This window comes from Anomaloglossus baeobatrachus, chromosome 12 (genome assembly GCF_048569485.1).
Source record: "Anomaloglossus baeobatrachus isolate aAnoBae1 chromosome 12, aAnoBae1.hap1, whole genome shotgun sequence".
NCBI lineage: Eukaryota > Metazoa > Chordata > Amphibia > Anura > Aromobatidae > Anomaloglossus > Anomaloglossus baeobatrachus.
Window position 1 is genome coordinate 114,473,441 of NC_134364.1, and position 20,623 is coordinate 114,494,063.

General features: G+C 44.5%; 1 protein-coding gene across 1 annotated transcript in view; it reads left to right on the plus strand.

The window, feature by feature from the left end:
- Positions 1-4,606: 4,606 nt before the first annotated feature.
- ARG2 (arginase 2) overlaps positions 4,607-20,623 on the plus strand; it is a 31,631-nt gene continuing 15,614 nt past the window's right edge. The window contains exon 1 of the mRNA XM_075329829.1: positions 4,607-4,794. Within this exon, the coding sequence (XP_075185944.1) occupies positions 4,621-4,794 (174 nt within the window). The 5' untranslated portion in view covers positions 4,607-4,620. The remainder of the gene's footprint in view (positions 4,795-20,623) is intronic.

Consider the following 20,623-nt stretch of genomic DNA (forward strand, 5'->3'; position numbering starts at 1 on the left):
GAATCATGTTGTTTACCTGCACCGTCGTCTGTTCTGGGAGGGTTGGAGTAAAAAAGACAGCTGCAGACCCAGCACAATCTGTTTTCTCTTACTCGCCCGGGTAGACATATGTTAGCTGCACACCATCGTTGATTGCAAAACAGTCTGTCCTTAGCCACAGCCTTATCACCAAGCCACCAGATCATGCACATATCTATACTATATATACGTGCATTTGTATTCAACCCCCTGAGTCAATACTTTGTAGGACCCCCTTTCACTGTAATTATTGCTACAAGTCTTTTGGGGGATATCTCTAGCAGCTTTGCACATCCAGAGGTGACATTTTTGCCCCTTCTTCGCACGTCAGCTCTAGCTTAGTGAGATTGGATGGGGACGTCTGTGAACAGCAATTTTGAAGTCTTGTCACAGATTCTCAGTGGATTTCGGTCTTGCCATTCACACACTTGAATATGATTTGATATAAACCATCCATTGTAGTTCTATCAGAATGTTTAGGAGCATTGTCGTGCCAGAAGGTCCCATCTTTTGCAGCCTCTAACACGTTTTCCTCGAGGATTGCCTTATATTTAGCTCTATCTTCCCATCAATTCTGACCAGCTTCCCTGCCCCTGCTGAAGAAAAGCTCCCTCAAAGCAGGATGCTGCCACCACCATGTTTGGCTCTGGGGATGGTGTTTTCAGGGTGATGAGCAGTGATAGTTTTCCGCCACATATAGTGGTTTCGCATTTAGCCCAAAACGTTCTAAAGGGGTCTCATCTGAGCAGAGCACCTTCTAAAATTTGCTTGCTGTGTCCACTACATGGCTTTTTGCAAGAACAAGTTATTATGGCTTTCAAAAATGGCTTTATTCTTGTCACTTTTCCATAAGGGCCAGATTTGTTGAGTATACGACTGATCATCCTGGTCATCCTGAGGATAGATTCTCCCCCCTGAGCTGTGGATCTGCGGCTCCTCCAGAGTGACCATGGGCCTCCTGGCTGCTTCTCTAATTAGTACTCTCCTTGCTTGGGATGTGAGTTTAGATGGACAGCCATGTCTTTGTAGGTTTGCAGTTGTAACATACTGTTCCCATTTTCAGATAGTGGATGAAACATTGTTGTTTTTTTTTTTTATATATATATATATCCTAACCCTGCTTTACTCTTCTCTTGATCCCTGACCTGTCTGGTGTGTTCCTGTTCCTTGGCTTTCATGAGCCTGTTTGATGTTTGATCCCTAATGTTCTCAAACAAGCCTCTGAGGCCTTCACAGAACAGCTGTAGTTATAATGAGGATACATTACACACAGGTAGACTTAATTTACTAATTAGGTGATATATATATATACGTACAATACACAAGCAGTCAGCAAAAAAACTCCAAAGGTGTGTGCACAAGACGTCTTTTAAACAACCGTATACCAGTCACATATCTCTAAAGGACGCACGAGTTGAAAGGTGGTGTTTTTGCTGAAGCCTCTTTTTTTTGGCAAACTCTGTCGTTTTTTGTCTACATTTTTTTGTTTTACAGTACTTCTACGAGTGTTTAACTGAAAAAAAAACCTCGGATCACGTTCCATTTTTTTTCCCACCGTTTTCCAAGCAGAAGACACTTTAGGAAACTTTCCTTTTCTCAGCATTTCTTTTGTTGTTTTTTTCTGAATGTTTTATTTTTTTGTGGGTTTATTTTCTCAATTTTGAATATTCTTCTAGCATTTTTTTTTTAACGTTATGTTTTTTTTTTAGTTATTTACTTGCTATTTAGTTTACGTCAGCTATTTTTTTTTTAGCTATTTATCTGCTATTTAGTTTACGTCAGCTATTTTTTTTTTAGCTATTTATCTGCTATTTAGTTTACGTCAGCTATTTTATTTATTTATTTATTTTTTTAGCTATTTACTTGCTATGTAGTTTACGTCAAGTATTTTTTTTTTTAGCTGTTTTCTTGTATCTCAATTTATTGATCGTCTTCAGAGCGGGAAACAGAAGCGACACTTGGCATCTTTTGAAGACCTGAAGCACCTTAAAGGGAACCTGTTAGGTCCTGTTTGCACCGGGAACCACGAGCAGTTCTGGGTGTATATTGCTAATCTCTGCTTAACCGTCCTTGTATACACTAGCATAGATAAAGAGATTTTTAGCGACGCTCCAGCGATCCCACCAGCGATCTGACCTGGTCAGGATCGCTGGTGCGTCGCTACATGGTCACTGGTGAGCTGTCAATCAGGCAGATCTCACCAGCGACCAGCCCCCAGCCAGCAGCGACGCGTGGAAGCGATGCTGCGCTTGGTAACTAAGGTAAATATCGGGTAACCAAGCGCTTGGTTACCCGATATTTACCTTGGTTACCAGCGCACACCGCTTAGCACTGGCTCCTTGCACTCCTAGCCAGAGTACACGTCGGGTTAATAAGCAAACCGCTTTGCTTATTTACCCGATGTGTAGTCTGGCTACGTGTGCAGTGAGCAGGAAGCTGGCACTGACAGCCTGAGAGCGGCGGATGCTAGTAAGCAAGGTAAATATCGGGTAACCAAGCAAAGGGCTTCGCTCGGTTACCCGATATTTACCTTGGTTACAGCTTACCGCAGGCTGTCAGAAGCCGGCTCCCTGCTCCCTGCACATTCAGATCGTTGCTCTCTCGCTGTCAAATACACCGATGTGTGCTTCACAGCAAGAGAGCAACGTCCAAAAAATTAACCAGCAGTGTGTGTAACGAGCAGCGATCTCACAGCAGGGGCCAGATCGCTGCTCAGTGTCACACACAGCGAGATCGCTAATGAGGTCACTGCTGCGTCACAAAAACCGTGACTCAGCAGCGATCTCGCTATGTGAGAAGTACCCTTAAAGATCTTTTATCTTATACTAATGAGCGTGGGGACTAGTCCCAAGGGTGTTATATTCCCTTGACTAGTCCGTCCTCTAATCACGTTAGTACGCCCACAGGGGTGTACTAACATGCTATTCAATGCAGCGTCACCAGTGGTGATGTGTGTACCTGTGTCCGCGGTGAATGCTGAGCTGAATCCCGGGCACTTCTAATCATGCGCAGTATGAAGGCGGGTATCCGTGTTCTGGCTTCAGAGAGGTCTAGTGCGCATGACTGGAAGTGCTGGGGACTTCTGAAGAGCGGTCACAGCAGACACAGGTACGCACAGCACCACTGGTGATGCTGCATTGAATAGCATGTTAGTACACCCCTGTGGGTGTGCTGCCATGTTAAGTGGGCGGACTAGTCGGGGGACATAACTCACTTGTGACTAGTCCCCTCGCTTATTAGCATATAAAATACTTTTTTCTATAGACCCCTTTATCTATGCTAGTGTATACAGGGACGGTCAGGCAGGTATTAGCAATATACACAGACCTGCTCGTGGTCCTGGTGCATATTACACCTGACAGGTTCCCTTTAAAAGTCTAAACTTATGAGCAGCAAGTGGTTTTTCGGGTATATTTTCACGCAGAGGTCTCTTTTGGTTCATTCTTCTCCTAAATCCACCCGAAAAAAAGTGCTATAAAAGAATAGACCCTACAATGCTGAGACGGCTTGCTGGGCACGGCTTTGACCCCTCGCAGTTTTCCTGAGAAGAAATGGGGCAGAATTTTGACGTTTCGGGGCATTTTTGTGGTTTTGAGGAGGATTTGGAGACGTTCTGCTTATTTTCTGCCCCCAAAAAATAAAAAAAAAATTATCTGCATATAAAAACGAAGTGAAAACGCCTCAAAAACGTTCGGAAATACGTCTGGCATTATTTCTTAATCTTTTCTTTTGTTAGATATGGAGGGGCTTCCATTTGAAAAGCTGAAGCCTGAACAGCAAGTTGTGAAGTGTCTTTCAAGTGTTTTTGAGTGATTTTTTTCAGACTCCTCCAAAAAAAACCAAACAACTATATGTAGCAACCAATCACAGTGCAGCTTTCATTTACCAGAACAGTTTGAAAGAATGAAAGCTGAGCTGTGATTGGTTGCTATGGGCAATAGCTCTGATTAGGCCTCATTTATTTATTTAATAGAAGAGCTGTTGGTTAACCCTAGCAACCAATCGCAGTGCAGCTTTCATTTACCAGAACTGTTTGAAAGAATGACAACTGAGCTGTGATTGGTTGCTATTGGCAATAGCTCTGATCAGGCCTCAGCTGTTGGTTGACCCTAGCAACCAATAGCAGTGCAGCTTTCATTTCCCAGAGCTGTGTCCTGATTGGCTACCACTAGCAATAGTTTTAATTGGGTCTCATTTATAAAAAAAAATAATGTCTATTAATCACAGCAACCAATCAGATCTCGACTTTCACGACTTAATCTGGGTTAGTAAAATAAAAGCTGCTCTGTGATTGGTTGGGAATGGGCTATTGCGTAACGGGCAGGATGATGGCTGAGTCACTGTCCGCAGTGGATTAGTGCTCGGTGTGAATCATGGTATCGGTCCCCCGTACATGGCGCAGGAAGCTGATGACGAGCACATTCCAGCATCACCTGCCGCCACCGGCTCGTTCTGGCCGCAGACACAAATGCTACTACGCAGAGGGGCGTATGGCGGGCAGTGTCCCACACACCTCCGCATCGCGCCCCCCGCATTGGTGGAATGGAACAGCCACGCTGACGTCACAGAGTGGGCGGAGCCCGGAGTGCTCTGGAGTAGCCTATGAAATCCCGCTGTCAACACATTGTGCTGGATCATCAGCAACAAAGAGCAGCAGAGACTCCGCAACCGACCATGGCGCTGCGCACCGGCATCCTCAGCCTGCTGCACCGGAGCCTGCCCGGGAGCCGGCCGCACTCCACCGCCGTCATCGGGGCGCCCTTCTCCAAGGGGCAGGTGAGACAGCTCCAGACACCATCAGTGTTTTACTGTCATCTCCACACAGCATTGTAATATTACCTGTCACTGCGACATCTTTACACAGCATTGTAATATTACCTGTCACTGCGACATCTTTACACAGCATTGTAATATTACCTGTCACTGCGACATCTTTACACAGCATTGTAATATTACCTGTCACTGCGACATCTCCACACAGCATTGTAATATTACCTGTCACTGCGACATCTCCACACAGCATTGTAATATTACCTGTCACTGCGACATCTTCACACAGCATTGTAATATTACCTGTCACTGCGACATCTCCACACAGCATTGTAATATTACCTGTCACTGCGACACCTTTACACAGCATTGTAATATTACCTGTCACTGCGACATCTTTACACAGCATTGTAATATTACCTGTCACTGCGACATCTTTACACAGCATTGTAATATTACCTGTCACTGCGACATCTTTACACAGCATTGTAATATTACCTGTCACTGCGACATCTTTACACAGCATTGTAATATTACCTGTCACTGCGACATCTTTACACAGCATTGTAATATTACCTGTCACTGCGACATCTCCACACAGCATTGTAATATTACCTGTCACTGCGACATCTTTACACAGCATTGTAATATTACCTGTCACTGCGACATCTTTACACAGCATTGTAATATTACCTGTCACTGCGACATCTTTACACAGCATTGTAATATTACCTGTCACTGCGACATCTTTACACAGCATTGTAATATTACCTGTCACTGCGACATCTTTACACAGCATTGTAATATTACCTGTCACTGCGACATCTTTACACAGCATTGTAATATTACCTGTCACTGCGACATCTTTACACAGCATTGTAATATTACCTGTCACTGCGACATCTTTACACAGCATTGTAATATTACCTGTCACTGCGACATCTCCACACAGCATTGTAATATTACCTGTCACTGCGACATCTTTACACAGCATTGTAATATTACCTGTCACTGCGACATCTTTACACAGCATTGTAATATTACCTGTCACTGCGACATCTTTACACAGCATTGTAATATTACCTGTCACTGCGACATCTTTACACAGCATTGTAATATTACCTGTCACTGCGACATCTTTACACAGCATTGTAATATTACCTGTCACTGCGACATCTTTACACAGCATTGTAATATTACCTGTCACTGCGACATCTTTACACAGCATTGTAATATTACCTGTCACTGCGACATCTTTACACAGCATTGTAATATTACCTGTCACTGCGACATCTTTACACAGCATTGTAATATTACCTGTCACTGCGACATCTCCACACAGCATTGTAATATTACCTGTCACTGCGACATCTTTACACAGCATTGTAATATTACCTGTCACTGCGACATCTTTACACAGCATTGTAATATTACCTGTCACTGCGACATCTTTACACAGCATTGTAATATTACCTGTCACTGCGACATCTTTACACAGCATTGTAATATTACCTGTCACTGCGACATCTTTACACAGCATTGTAATATTACCTGTCACTGTGACATCTTTACACAGCATTGTAATATTACCTGTCACTGCGACATCTTTACACAGCATTGTAATATTACCTGTCACTGCGACATCTTTACACAGCATTGTAATATTACCTGTCACTGCGACATCTTCACACAGCATTGTAATATTACCTGTCACTGCGACATCTTTACACAGCATTGTAATATTACCTGTCACTGTGACATCTTTACACAGCATTGTAATATTACCTGTCACTGCGACATCTCCACACAGCATTGTAATATTACCTGTCACTGCGACATCTTTACACAGCATTGTAATATTACCTGTCACTGCGACATCTCCACACAGCATTGTAATATTACCTGTCACTGCGACATCTTTACACAGCATTGTAATATTACCTGTCACTGCGACATCTTTACACAGCATTGTAATATTACCTGTCACTGCGACATCTTTACACAGCATTGTAATATTACCTGTCACTGTGACATCTCCACACAGCATTGTAATATTACCTGTCACTGCGACATCTTTACACAGCATTGTAATATTACCTGTCACTGCGACATCTTTACACAGCATTGTAATATTACCTGTCACTGCGACATCTTTACACAGCATTGTAATATTACCTGTCACTGCGACATCTTTACACAGCATTGTAATATTACCTGTCACTGTGACATCTTTACACAGCATTGTAATATTACCTGTCACTGCGACATCTCCACACAGCATTGTAATATTACCTGTCACTGCGACATCTCCACACAGCATTGTAATATTACCTGTCACTGCGACATCTTTACACAGCATTGTAATATTACCTGTCACTGCGACATCTTTACACAGCATTGTAATATTACCTGTCACTGCGACATCTTTACACAGCATTGTAATATTACCTGTCACTGTGACATCTCCACACAGCATTGTAATATTACCTGTCACTGCGACATCTTTACACAGCATTGTAATATTACCTGTCACTGCGACATCTTTACACAGCATTGTAATATTACCTGTCACTGCGACATCTTTACACAGCATTGTAATATTACCTGTCACTGCGACATCTTTACACAGCATTGTAATATTACCTGTCACTGCGACACCTTTACACAGCATTGTAATATTACCTGTCACTGCGACACCTTTACACAGCATTGTAATATTACCTGTCACTGCGACATCTTTACACAGCATTGTAATATTACCTGTCACTGCGACATCTTTACACAGCATTGTAATATTACCTGTCACTGCGACATCTTTACACAGCATTGTAATATTACCTGTCACTGCGACATCTCCACACAGCATTGTAATATTACCTGTCACTGTGACATCTTTACACAGCATTGTAATATTACCTGTCACTGCGACATCTCCACACAGCATTGTAATATTACCTGTCACTGCGACATCTCCACACAGCATTGTAATATTACCTGTCACTGCGACATCTTTACACAGCATTGTAATATTACCTGTCACTGCGACATCTTTACACAGCATTGTAATATTACCTGTCACTGCGACATCTTTACACAGCATTGTAATATTACCTGTCACTGTGACATCTCCACACAGCATTGTAATATTACCTGTCACTGCGACATCTTTACACAGCATTGTAATATTACCTGTCACTGCGACATCTTTACACAGCATTGTAATATTACCTGTCACTGCGACATCTTTACACAGCATTGTAATATTACCTGTCACTGCGACATCTTTACACAGCATTGTAATATTACCTGTCACTGCGACACCTTTACACAGCATTGTAATATTACCTGTCACTGCGACACCTTTACACAGCATTGTAATATTACCTGTCACTGCGACATCTTTACACAGCATTGTAATATTACCTGTCACTGCGACATCTTTACACAGCATTGTAATATTACCTGTCACTGCGACATCTTTACACAGCATTGTAATATTACCTGTCACTGCGACATCTTTACACAGCATTGTAATATTACCTGTCACTGCGACATCTTTACACAGCATTGTAATATTACCTGTCACTGCGACATCTTTACACAGCATTGTAATATTACCTGTCACTGCGACATCTTTACACAGCATTGTAATATTACCTGTCACTGCGACATCTTTACACAGCATTGTAATATTACCTGTCACTGCGACATCTTTACACAGCATTGTAATATTACCTGTCACTGCGACATCTTTACACAGCATTGTAATATTACCTGTCACTGCGACATCTTTACACAGCATTGTAATATTACCTGTCACTGCGACATCTTTACACAGCATTGTAATATTACCTGTCACTGCGACATCTTTACACAGCATTGTAATATTACCTGTCACTGCGACATCTTTACACAGCATTGTAATATTACCTGTCACTGCGACATCTTTACACAGCATTGTAATATTACCTGTCACTGCGACATCTTTACACAGCATTGTAATATTACCTGTCACTGCGACATCTTTACACAGCATTGTAATATTACCTGTCACTGCGACATCTTTACACAGCATTGTAATATTACCGGTCACTGCGACATCTTTACACAGCATTGTAATATTACCGGTCACTGCGACATCTTTACACAGCATTGTAATATTACCTGTCACTGCGACATCTTTACACAGCATTGTAATATTACCTGTCACTGCGACATCTTTACACAGCATTGTAATATTACCTGTCACTGCGACATCTTTACACAGCATTGTAATATTACCTGTCACTGCGACATCTTTACACAGCATTGTAATATTACCTGTCACTGCGACATCTTTACACAGCATTGTAATATTACCTGTCACTGCGACATCTCCACACAGCATTGTAATATTACCTGTCACTGCGACATCTTTACACAGCATTGTAATATTACCTGTCACTGCGACATCTTTACACAGCATTGTAATATTACCTGTCACTGCGACATCTTTACACAGCATTGTAATATTACCTGTCACTGCGACATCTTTACACAGCATTGTAATATTACCTGTCACTGCGACATCTTTACACAGCATTGTAATATTACCTGTCACTGCGACATCTTTACACAGCATTGTAATATTACCTGTCACTGCGACATCTTTACACAGCATTGTAATATTACCTGTCACTGCGACATCTCCACACAGCATTGTAATATTACCTGTCACTGCGACATCTTTACACAGCATTGTAATATTACCTGTCACTGCGACATCTTTACACAGCATTGTAATATTACCTGTCACTGCGACATCTTTACACAGCATTGTAATATTACCTGTCACTGCGACATCTTTACACAGCATTGTAATATTACCGGTCACTGCGACATCTTTACACAGCATTGTAATATTACCTGTCACTGCGACATCTTTACACAGCATTGTAATATTACCTGTCACTGCGACATCTTTACACAGCATTGTAATATTACCTGTCACTGCGACATCTTTACACAGCATTGTAATATTACCTGTCACTGTGACATCTCCACACAGCATTGTAATATTACCTGTCACTGCGACATCTTTACACAGCATTGTAATATTACCTGTCACTGCGACATCTCCACACAGCATTGTAATATTACCTGTCACTGCGACATCTTTACACAGCATTGTAATATTACCTGTCACTGCGACATCTTTACACAGCATTGTAATATTACCTGTCACTGCGACATCTTTACACAGCATTGTAATATTACCTGTCACTGCGACATCTTTACACAGCATTGTAATATTACCTGTCACTGCGACATCTTTACACAGCATTGTAATATTACCTGTCACTGCAACATCACCAGACACCGTGACATCTCATGCCATCACACTCCACCAGACACCGTGACATCACCAGACACCGTGACATCTCATGCCATCACACTCCACCAAACACCATGACAGCACCAGACACCGTGACATCTCATGCCATCACACTCCACCAGACACCGTGACATCACCAGACACCGTGACATCTCATGCCATCACACTCCACCAGACACCGTGACATCACCAGACACCGTGACATCTCATGCCATCACACTCCACCATCCACCGTGACATCACCAGACACCGTGACATCTCATGCCATCACACTCCACCATCCACCGTGACATCACCAGACACCATGACATCTCATGCCATCACACTCCACCATCCACCGTGACATCACCAGACACCGTGACATCTCATGCCATCACACTCCACCATCCACCGTGACATCACCAGACACCGTGACATCTCATGCCATCACACTCCACCAAACACCGTGACATCACCAGACACCGTGACATCACCAGACACCGTGACATCACCAGACACCGTGACATCACCAGACACCGTGACATCTCATGCATCACACTCCACCATCCACCGTGACATCACCAGACACCGTGACATCTCATGCATCACACTCCACCATCCACCGTGACATCACCAGACACCGTGACATCTCATGCATCACACTCCACCAAACACCGTGGCATCACCAGACACCATGACATCTCATGCCATCACACTCCACCATCCACCGTGGCATCACCAGACACCATGACATCTCATGCCATCACACTCCACCATCCACCGTGACATCACCAGACACCGTGACATCTCATGCCATCACACTCCACCATCCACCGCGACATCACCAGACACCGTGACATCTCATGCCATCACACTCCACCAAACACTGTGACATCACCAGACACCATGAAATCTCATGCCATCACACTCCACCATCCACCGTTACATCACCAGACACCATGACATCTCATGCCATCACACTCCACCATCCACCGTGACATCACCAGACACCGTGACATCTCATGCATCACACTCCACCATCCACCGTGACATCACCAGACACCGTGACATCTCATGCATCACACTCCACCAAACACCGTGGCATCACCAGACACCATGACATCTCATGCCATCACACTCCACCATCCACCGTGACATCACCAGACACCGTGACATCTCATGCCATCACACTCCACCATCCACCGCGACATCACCAGACACCATGACATCTCATGCCATCACACTCCACCAAACACTGTGACATCACCAGACACCGTGAAATCTCATGCCATCACACTCCACCATCCACCGTTACATCACCAGACACCGTGACATCTCATGCCATCACACTCCACCATCCACCGTGACATCACCAGACACCATGACATCTCATGCCATCACACTCCACCATCCACCGTGACATCACCAGACACCATGACATCTCATGCCATCACACTCCACCATCCACCGTGACATCACCAGACACCGTGACATCTCATGCATCACACTCCACCATCCACCGTGACATCACCAGACACCATGACATCTCATGCCATCACACTCCACCATCCACCGCGACATCACCAGACACCATGACATCTCATGCCATCACACTCTACCATCCACCGTGACATCACCAGACACCATGACATCTCATGCCATCACACTCCACCATCCACCGTGACATCACCAGACACCATGACATCTCATGCCATCACACTCCACCATCCACCGCGACATCACCAGACACCATGACATCTCATGCCATCACACTCCACCATCCACCGTGACATCACCAGACACCATGACATCTCATGCCATCACACTCCACCATCCACCGTGACATTATCCACCACGTCATCACCCGTCACATCTGCCACATCTCCAGACATCATTAGTAATGTTATCTTATTATTTCACTGCAACATCACACATCATCACTGCTACATCACCATACACCCTGACATCACCATCCGCCGCGTCATCATCTGCCGTGACATCACCCGCCATCACTACTGTCTGCGACATCACCCGTCACCATCTGCCTCAACATCATACGTCACCGTTAACCGCAACATAATCTGCCGCGACATCACCCATCACCATCCGCCTCATCATCACCATCCACCGCATCATCACCCCCATCACCATCCACCGCATCATCACCCCCTTCACCATCCACCGCATCATCACCATCCACCGCATCATCACCATCCACCGCATCATTACCATCCACCGCATCATCACCATCCGCCTCATCATCACCCCCTTCACCATCCACCGCATCATCACCATCCACCGCATCATCACCATCCGCCTCATCATCACCCCCATCACCATCCACCGCATCATCACCATCCGCCTCATCATCACCCCCATCACCATCCACCGCATCATCACCATCCACCGCATCATCACCCCCTTCACCATCCACCGCATCATCACCATCCACCGCATCATCACCATCCACCGCATCATTACCATCCACCGCATCATCACCATCCGCCTCATCATCACCCCCTTCACCATCCACCGCATCATCACCATCCACCGCATCATCACCATCCGCCTCATCATCACCCCCATCACCATCCTCCGCATCATCACCATCCACCGCATCATCACCCCCTTCACCATCCACCGCATCATCACCATCCACCGCATCATCACCATCCACCGCATCATCACCATCCGCCTCATCATCACCCCCTTCACCATCCACCGCATCATCACCATCCACCGCATCATCACCATCCGCCTCATCATCACCCCCATCACCATCCACCGCATCATCACCATCCACCGCATCATCACCCCCTTCACCATCCACCGCATCATCACCATCCACCGCATCATCACCATCCGCCTCATCATCACCCCCTTCACCATCCACCGCATCATCACCATCCACCGCATCATCACCATCCGCCTCATCATCACCCCCATCACCATCCACCGCATCATCACCATCCACCGCATCATCACCCCCTTCACCATCCACCGCATCATCACCATCCACCGCATCATCACCATCCGCCTCATCATCACCCCCTTCACCATCCACCGCATCATCACCATCCACCGCATCATCACCATCCGCCTCATCATCACCCCCATCACCATCCACCGCATCATCACCATCCACCGCATCATCACCCCCTTCACCATCCACCGCATCATCACCATCCACCGCATCATCACCATCCACCGCATCATCACCATCCACCGCATCATCACCATCCACCGCATCATCACCATCCACCGCATCATCACCATCCACCGCATCATCACCATCCACCGCATCATCACCATCCGCCTCATCATCACCCCCTTCACCATCCACCGCATCATCACCATCCACCGCATCATCACCCCATCACCATCCACCGCATCATCACACATCACACCACGATACCAGATGCCGCGACATCTTACGTCACCATACGCCGCAACATCACGTCACCATCCGCCATGATATTACCCATCCGCCACGTCATCATACGCTACCATCCGCCGCAACATCACCCACCATCACCATCCACTGCGTCATCACACATTACACTGCAACACCAGATGCTGCAACATCACCTGTCACCATCCGCCATGACATCACTTGTCATGATCTGTTACGACATCACACTGCATCAGGGGAGAATAGGGGCAGTAGTCCTGTGTGTAGTGGTCTGTCATCTATAGGTGATAATGCGTCATCAGGAGGCGTCACACGTGATCCATAGAGATAGCTGTAGAGGGGATTGTATAAGAACAGCCACAGGAAGAACCTATCTTTCCTTATCTGTCTATCCATCCCACTATCTATCATCTATCTATCTATCCCTCTATCTATCCCTCTAGCTATCTATCTATCCCTCTATCTATCTATCTATCTATCCCTCTATCTATCTATCTATCCCTCTATCTATCCCTCTAGCTATCTATCTATCTATCTATCTATCTATCTATCCCTCTATCCCTCTATCTATCCCTCTATCTATCCCTCTATCTATCCCTCTATCTATCCCTCTATCTATCTATCTATCTATCTATCTATCCATCTATCCCTATATCTATCCCTCTATCTATCCATCTATCCCTCTATCTATCCCTCTATCTATCCATCTATCCCTCTATCTATCCCTCTATCTATCTATCTATCCATGTATCTATCCATGTATCTATCTATCTATCCCTCTATCCCTCTATCTATCCCTCTATCTATCCCTCTATCTATCTATCTATCTATCTATCTATCTATCTATCTATCTATCTATCTATCTATCTATCTATCCATCTATCCCTATATCTATCCCTCTATCTATCCATCTATCCCTCTATCTATCCCTCTATCTATCCATCTATCCCTCTATCTATCCCTCTATCTATCTATCTATCCATGTATCTATCCATGTATCTATCTATCTATCTATCTATCTATCTATCTATCCCTCTATCTATCTATCCCTCTATCTATCTATCCCTCTATCTATCTATCCCTCTATCTATCTATCCCTCTATCTATCTATCTATCTATCTATCTATCAAATCAAATCAAATCAAATAAGTTTTATTGGCAGGACCAAATACAAATTAGTTTTGCCAAAGCAAGTGTACATTAGGGACTGGGGCTGTGGGGATGGTGGGTGGGGACTGTAGGAAGGATGGATGGGGCACATCCAGGGTGGGGACTGTGGGGAACTTCTAGGATGGGGGCTATGGAAGTCCATGGCTTATGATGGGGCATATCCAGGGTGGGGACTGTAGTAACGGTGGTTGGGGCATATCCAGGGTGGGGATTGGGGGGGCCACATCTGGGATGGGGGGCTATGGAAGTCCATGACTTATCATAGTTCTCTTTCTCGAAGTCTATGACATTCGCTCACATACCGCGCTGCTATCTCCACTGCGCTCTCTTCTTCCCCCAGCAGGATATATATTTTCTCTTCCTCCTTCATGGAGCTGAAATCCGGGAAGAGATGGGAGAGTCTCCTGAAGTGAGTGTGCCTCACTGCTGAGTACTTGGTGCAGTGTAGCAGGAAGTGGGTTTCATCCTCCAGGGCCTCCAGGTCACAGTGTTGGCACAGTCTGTCCTCCCTGGGCTTGTAGCTCTGCTTGTGTCGGCCGGATTCGATGGCTAGACTGTGGGCACTGAGTCTATATCGGCTCAGGGTCCTGCGGTCTCTGGGGTCCGGGAGTTTCTCCAGATATGGGGCCAGTCTGTAGTCTCTCTGTAGTCTCTGGTACGTGGTCAGTTTCTGTGAGGTGTTGATGTCGGTCCTCCAGTCACTGACATACCTCTCCTGGCCCTCGTCTACCATCTTCCTGATTCTGGTTCTTGTCAGGCTGCTGTGATTGGTTATTTTGTCCAGTTGGGTTTGGGAGAGCTGTGCCAGGGGTCCTGGTTCATCTGGCCCACGTATATATAACAGAGCTTTGTGGTGATGGGAGCTTGGATTGCTACTCTGTAGGTGAGCCTGAAATGATAGTGACCTCTTCAGAGCTGCTAGGTGTAGAGGGAATCTGCCCAGCTCGGCCCGACAGGCGCTGTTGGAGGTGCTTCGATGGACCTGGAGAAGGTGCTTACAGAATTCCAGGTGGAATATTTCTGTTGGGCTGGAATCCCACCTTGACCAATCTGGGTAAGTGTGAGGGCCCCAGACTTCGCTGCCGTACAGGAGGATTGGGACGATGATGGAATCGAAGATTTTTAGCCAGACCCTCACTGGTGGCTTCAGATGATACAATGTCCTTCGGATGGCATAAAAGGTTTTGCAGGCCTTGTTTTTCAGGGTCTCTATGGCTTGTTTGAAGCTCCCTGACTGGTGAATTTCCAGGCCCAAGTAGGTGTATTTGTCTGTTCCTGTTAGAGTGCAGCCGTTTAGGACAAATGAAGGATGCTGGTCAAATCTTCTTTTTCTCTTCTGGAACACCATGATGTTGGTTTTCTTTAGATTGATCGGTAGTGCCCATGTGGAGCTGAATTTCTCCAAGATCTGTAGGTTGTCTTGGAGGCCTTTCTCGGTTGGTGACACCAGCAGTAGGTCATCTGCATAGAGCAAGAATTTCACCTGGGCGTCATGGAGTGTGAGACCTGGAGCAGGTGAAGATTCTAGAGCAGTAGCCGCTCATTGATGTAAATATTGAAGAGCGTTGGACTTAGGCTGCAGCCCTGTCTGACTCCTCGGCTCTGCTGGAAATAAGCCGTTCTTCTACCGTTCACACTCAAAAGCAGAGGTTCTCGGTGTAGGAGCTTTTGATGACATCGTAGGTCTTTCCTTCTATTCCGCTTTCCAGCATTTTTAAGAACAAGCCCGGGTGCCACACTGAGTCAAAGGCCTTTTTAAAGTCTACAAAGCAGGCATATATCTTCCCATGCTTTGTATTGTGGACATGGCTCTGAATGAGACTGTGCAGGGTGTAGATGTGGTCCGTGGTGCGGTGGTTTGGCACGAATCCTGCTTGGCTTTTGCTCAGGACATTGTGCTCGGTAAGGAAACTGATGATCCTTTTGTTTAGGATGCTGTTGAACAGTTTTCCCAAGTTACTGCTGACACATATGCCTCTGTAGTTGGCAGGGTCATACCTGTCCCCACTCTTGTGGATCGGTGTAATGAGTCCTTGGTTCCAGGTACGAGGGAAGTAACCACCACTCAGCACAATGTTGAACAGTTTAACCATTGCAGCTTGAATTTCTGGTGGGCTGTACTTCAACATCTCTGGGGGGATTCCATCCAGACCACTAGATTTTTTACACTTTATGGAAGTGATTTTCTCTGCAACTTCCTGTAATGTAATTGGTGTGTCCAGTGGGTTTTGGAAGTTTTTGATTTTCTCTTCCATTGCCTTTAGTTTTGATGTTATGTTTTCCTGCTCTTGGCTTAGTCCTTCTTTTGGGATGTCTTTGTAGAGGTCTCTGAAGTACTGGAGCCAGATGTTGCCATTTTGGATATGGGTGTCATTCTTTTTCTTGCTCTTTGTGTCCATGTGGCTCCATATTTCCCAGAAGGAGTTGTCTTGGAGGGCGTCTTGGAGTTGGCTAAGTTTGGTAGAGATGTAGCTCTGCTTCTTCCTCCTGAGGATGGTTTTGTACTGCCTTTGTATGGTGTCATAGGCTTCCCTCAGGTCTGGGTTGTTGGGGTCTCTCTGTTTATTGTTTGAGGCTGTTCTATCTATCTATCTATCTATCCATGTATCTATCTATCCCTCTATCTATCTATCCCTCTATCTATCTATCCCTCTATCTATCTATCCCTCTATCTATCTATCCCTCTATCTATCTATCCCTCTATCTATCTATCCCTCTATCTATCTATCCCTCTATCTAGCTATCCATCTATCTATCCCTCTATCTATCTATCCCTCTATCTATCTATCCCTCTATCTATCTATCCCTCTATCTATCTATCCCTCTATCTAGCTATCCCGCTATCTAGCTATCCCTCTATCTATCTATCCCTCTATCTATCTATCCCTCTATCTATCTATCCCTCTATCTATCTATCCATCTATCTATCCCTCTATCTATCTATCTATCCCTCTATCTATCTATCTATCCCTCTATCTATCTATCTATCTATCTATCTATCTATCTATCTATCTATCTATCTATCTATCTATCTATCTATCCCTCTATCTATCTATCCATGTATCTATCCATGTATCCATCTATCCATCTATCTATCTATCCCTCTATCCCTCTATCCATGTATCTATCTATCTATCTATCTATCTATCTATCTATCTATCTATCTATCTATCTATCTATCTATCTATCTATCTATCTATCTATCTATCCCTCTATCTATCTATCTATCTATCCCTCTATCTATCTATCCCTCTATCTATCTATCTATCTATCTATCTATCAAATCAAATCAAATCAAATAAGTTTTATTGGCAGGACCAAATACAAATTAGTTTTGCCAAAGCAAGTGTACATTAGGGACTGGGGCTGTGGGGATGGTGGGTGGGGACTGTAGGAAGGATGGATGGGGCACATCCAGGGTGGGGACTGTGGGGGCACTTCTAGGATGGGGGCTATGGAAGTCCATGGCTTATGATGGGGCATATCCAGGGTGGGGACTGTAGTAACGGTGGTTGGGGCATATCCAGGGTGGGGATTGGGGGGGCCACATCTGGGATGGGGGGCTATGGAAGTCCATGACTTATCATAGTTCTCTTTCTGGAAGTCTATGACATTCGCTCACATACCGCGCTGCTATCTCCACTGCGCTCTCTTCTTCCCCCAGCAGGATATATATTTTCTCTTCCTCCTTCATGGAGCTGAAATCCGGGAAGAGATGGGAGAGTCTCCTGAAGTGAGTGTCCCTCACTGCTGAGTACTTGGTGCAGTGTAGCAGGAGGTGGGTTTCATCCTCCAGGGCCTCCAGGTCACAGTGTTGGCACAGTCTGTCCTCCCTGGGCTTGTAGCTCTGCTTGTGACGGCCGGATTCGATGGCTAGACTGTGGGCACTGAGTCTATATCGGCTCAGGGTCCTGCGGTCTCTGGGGTCCGGGAGTTTCTCCAGATATGGGGCCAGTCTGTAGTCTCTCTGTAGTCTCTGGTACGTGGTCAGTTTCTGTGAGGTGTTGATGTCGGTCCTCCAGTCACTGACATACCTCTCCTGGCCCTCGTCTACCATCTTCCTGATTCTGGTTCTTGTCAGGCTGCTGTGATTGGTTATTTTGTCCAGTTGGGTTTGGGAGAGCTGTGCCCGGGGTCCTGGTTCATCTGGCCCTATCTATCTATCTCTATCTATCTATCTATCTATCTATCTATCTATCTATCTATCTATCTATCTATCTATCTATCCCTCTATCTATCTTTCTATCTATCTATCTATCCCTCTATCCCTCTATCCCTCTATCTATCCCTCTATCTATCTATCCCTCTATCTATCTATCTATCTATCTATCTATCTATCTATCTATCTATCCCTCTATCTATCTATCCCTCTATCTATCTATCCCTCTATCTATCTATCCCTCTATCTATCTATCCCTCTATCTATCTATCTATCCCTCTATCTATCTATCTATCTATCTATCTATCTATCTATCTATCTATCTATCCCTCTATCCCTCTATCCCTCTATCTATCCCTCTATCTATCTATCCCTCTATCTATCTATCCCTCTATCTATCTATCTATCCCTCTATCTATCTATCTATCTATCTATCTATCTATCTATCTATCTATCTATCTATCTATCTATCTATCTATCTATCTATCTATCTATCCCTCTATCCATCTATCTATCCCTCTATCTATCTATCTATCCCTCTATCCCTCTATCTATCTATCTATCTATCCCTCTATCCCTCTATCTATCCCTCTATCTATCTATCTATCTATCTATCTATCCCTCTATCTATCTATCGATCCCTCTATCCCTCTATCTATCTATCTATCCCTCTATCTATCTATCTATCCCTCTATCTATCTATCCCTCTATCTATCTATCCCTCTATCTATCCCTCTATCTATCCATGTATCTATCTATCTATCTATCTATCTATCTATCCCTCTATCTATCTATCTATCTATCTATTCCTCTATCCCTCTATCTATCTATCTATCTATCTATCTATCTATCCCTCTATCTATCTATCCCTCTATCTATCTATCTATCTATCTATCTATCTATCTATCTATCTATCTATTCCTCTATCCCTCTATCTATCTATCTATCTATCTATCCCTCTATCTATCTATCCCTCTATCTATCTATCTATCTATCTATCTATCTATCTATCTATCTATTCCTCTATCCCTCTATCTATCCCTCTATCTATCTATCCCTCTATCTATCTATCCCTCTATCTATCTATCCCTCTATCTATCTATCCCTCTATCTATCTATCCCTCTATCTATCTATCTATCTATCTGTCTATCTATCTATTCCTCTATCCCTCTATCTATCTATCTATCTATCTATCCCTCTATCTATCTATCCCTCTATCTATCTATCTATCTATCTATTCCTCTATCCCTCTATCTATCCCTCTATCTATCTATCTATCCCTCTATCTATCTATCCCTCTATCTATCTATCTATCTATCTATCTATCCCTCTATCTATCTATCTATCTATCTATCTATCTATTCCTCTATCCCTCTATCTATCTATCTATCTATCTATCTATCTATCTATCCCTCTATCTATCTATCCCTCTATCTATCTATCCCTCTATCTATCTATCTATCTATCTATTCCTCTATCCCTCTATCTATCTATCTATCTATCCCTCTATCTATCTATCCCTCTATCTATCTATCTATCTATCTATCTATTCCTCTATCCCTCTATCTATCCCTCTATCTATCTATCCCTCTATCTATCTATCCCTCTATCTATCTATCCCTCTATCTATCTATCTATCTATCTATCTATCTATCTATCTATCTATCCATCTCCCTATAGACCGGTCCGCAGTGTAGGTGACTGTTCACACTGTGCCTCGTTACAGGCGGTTGTCTTGTA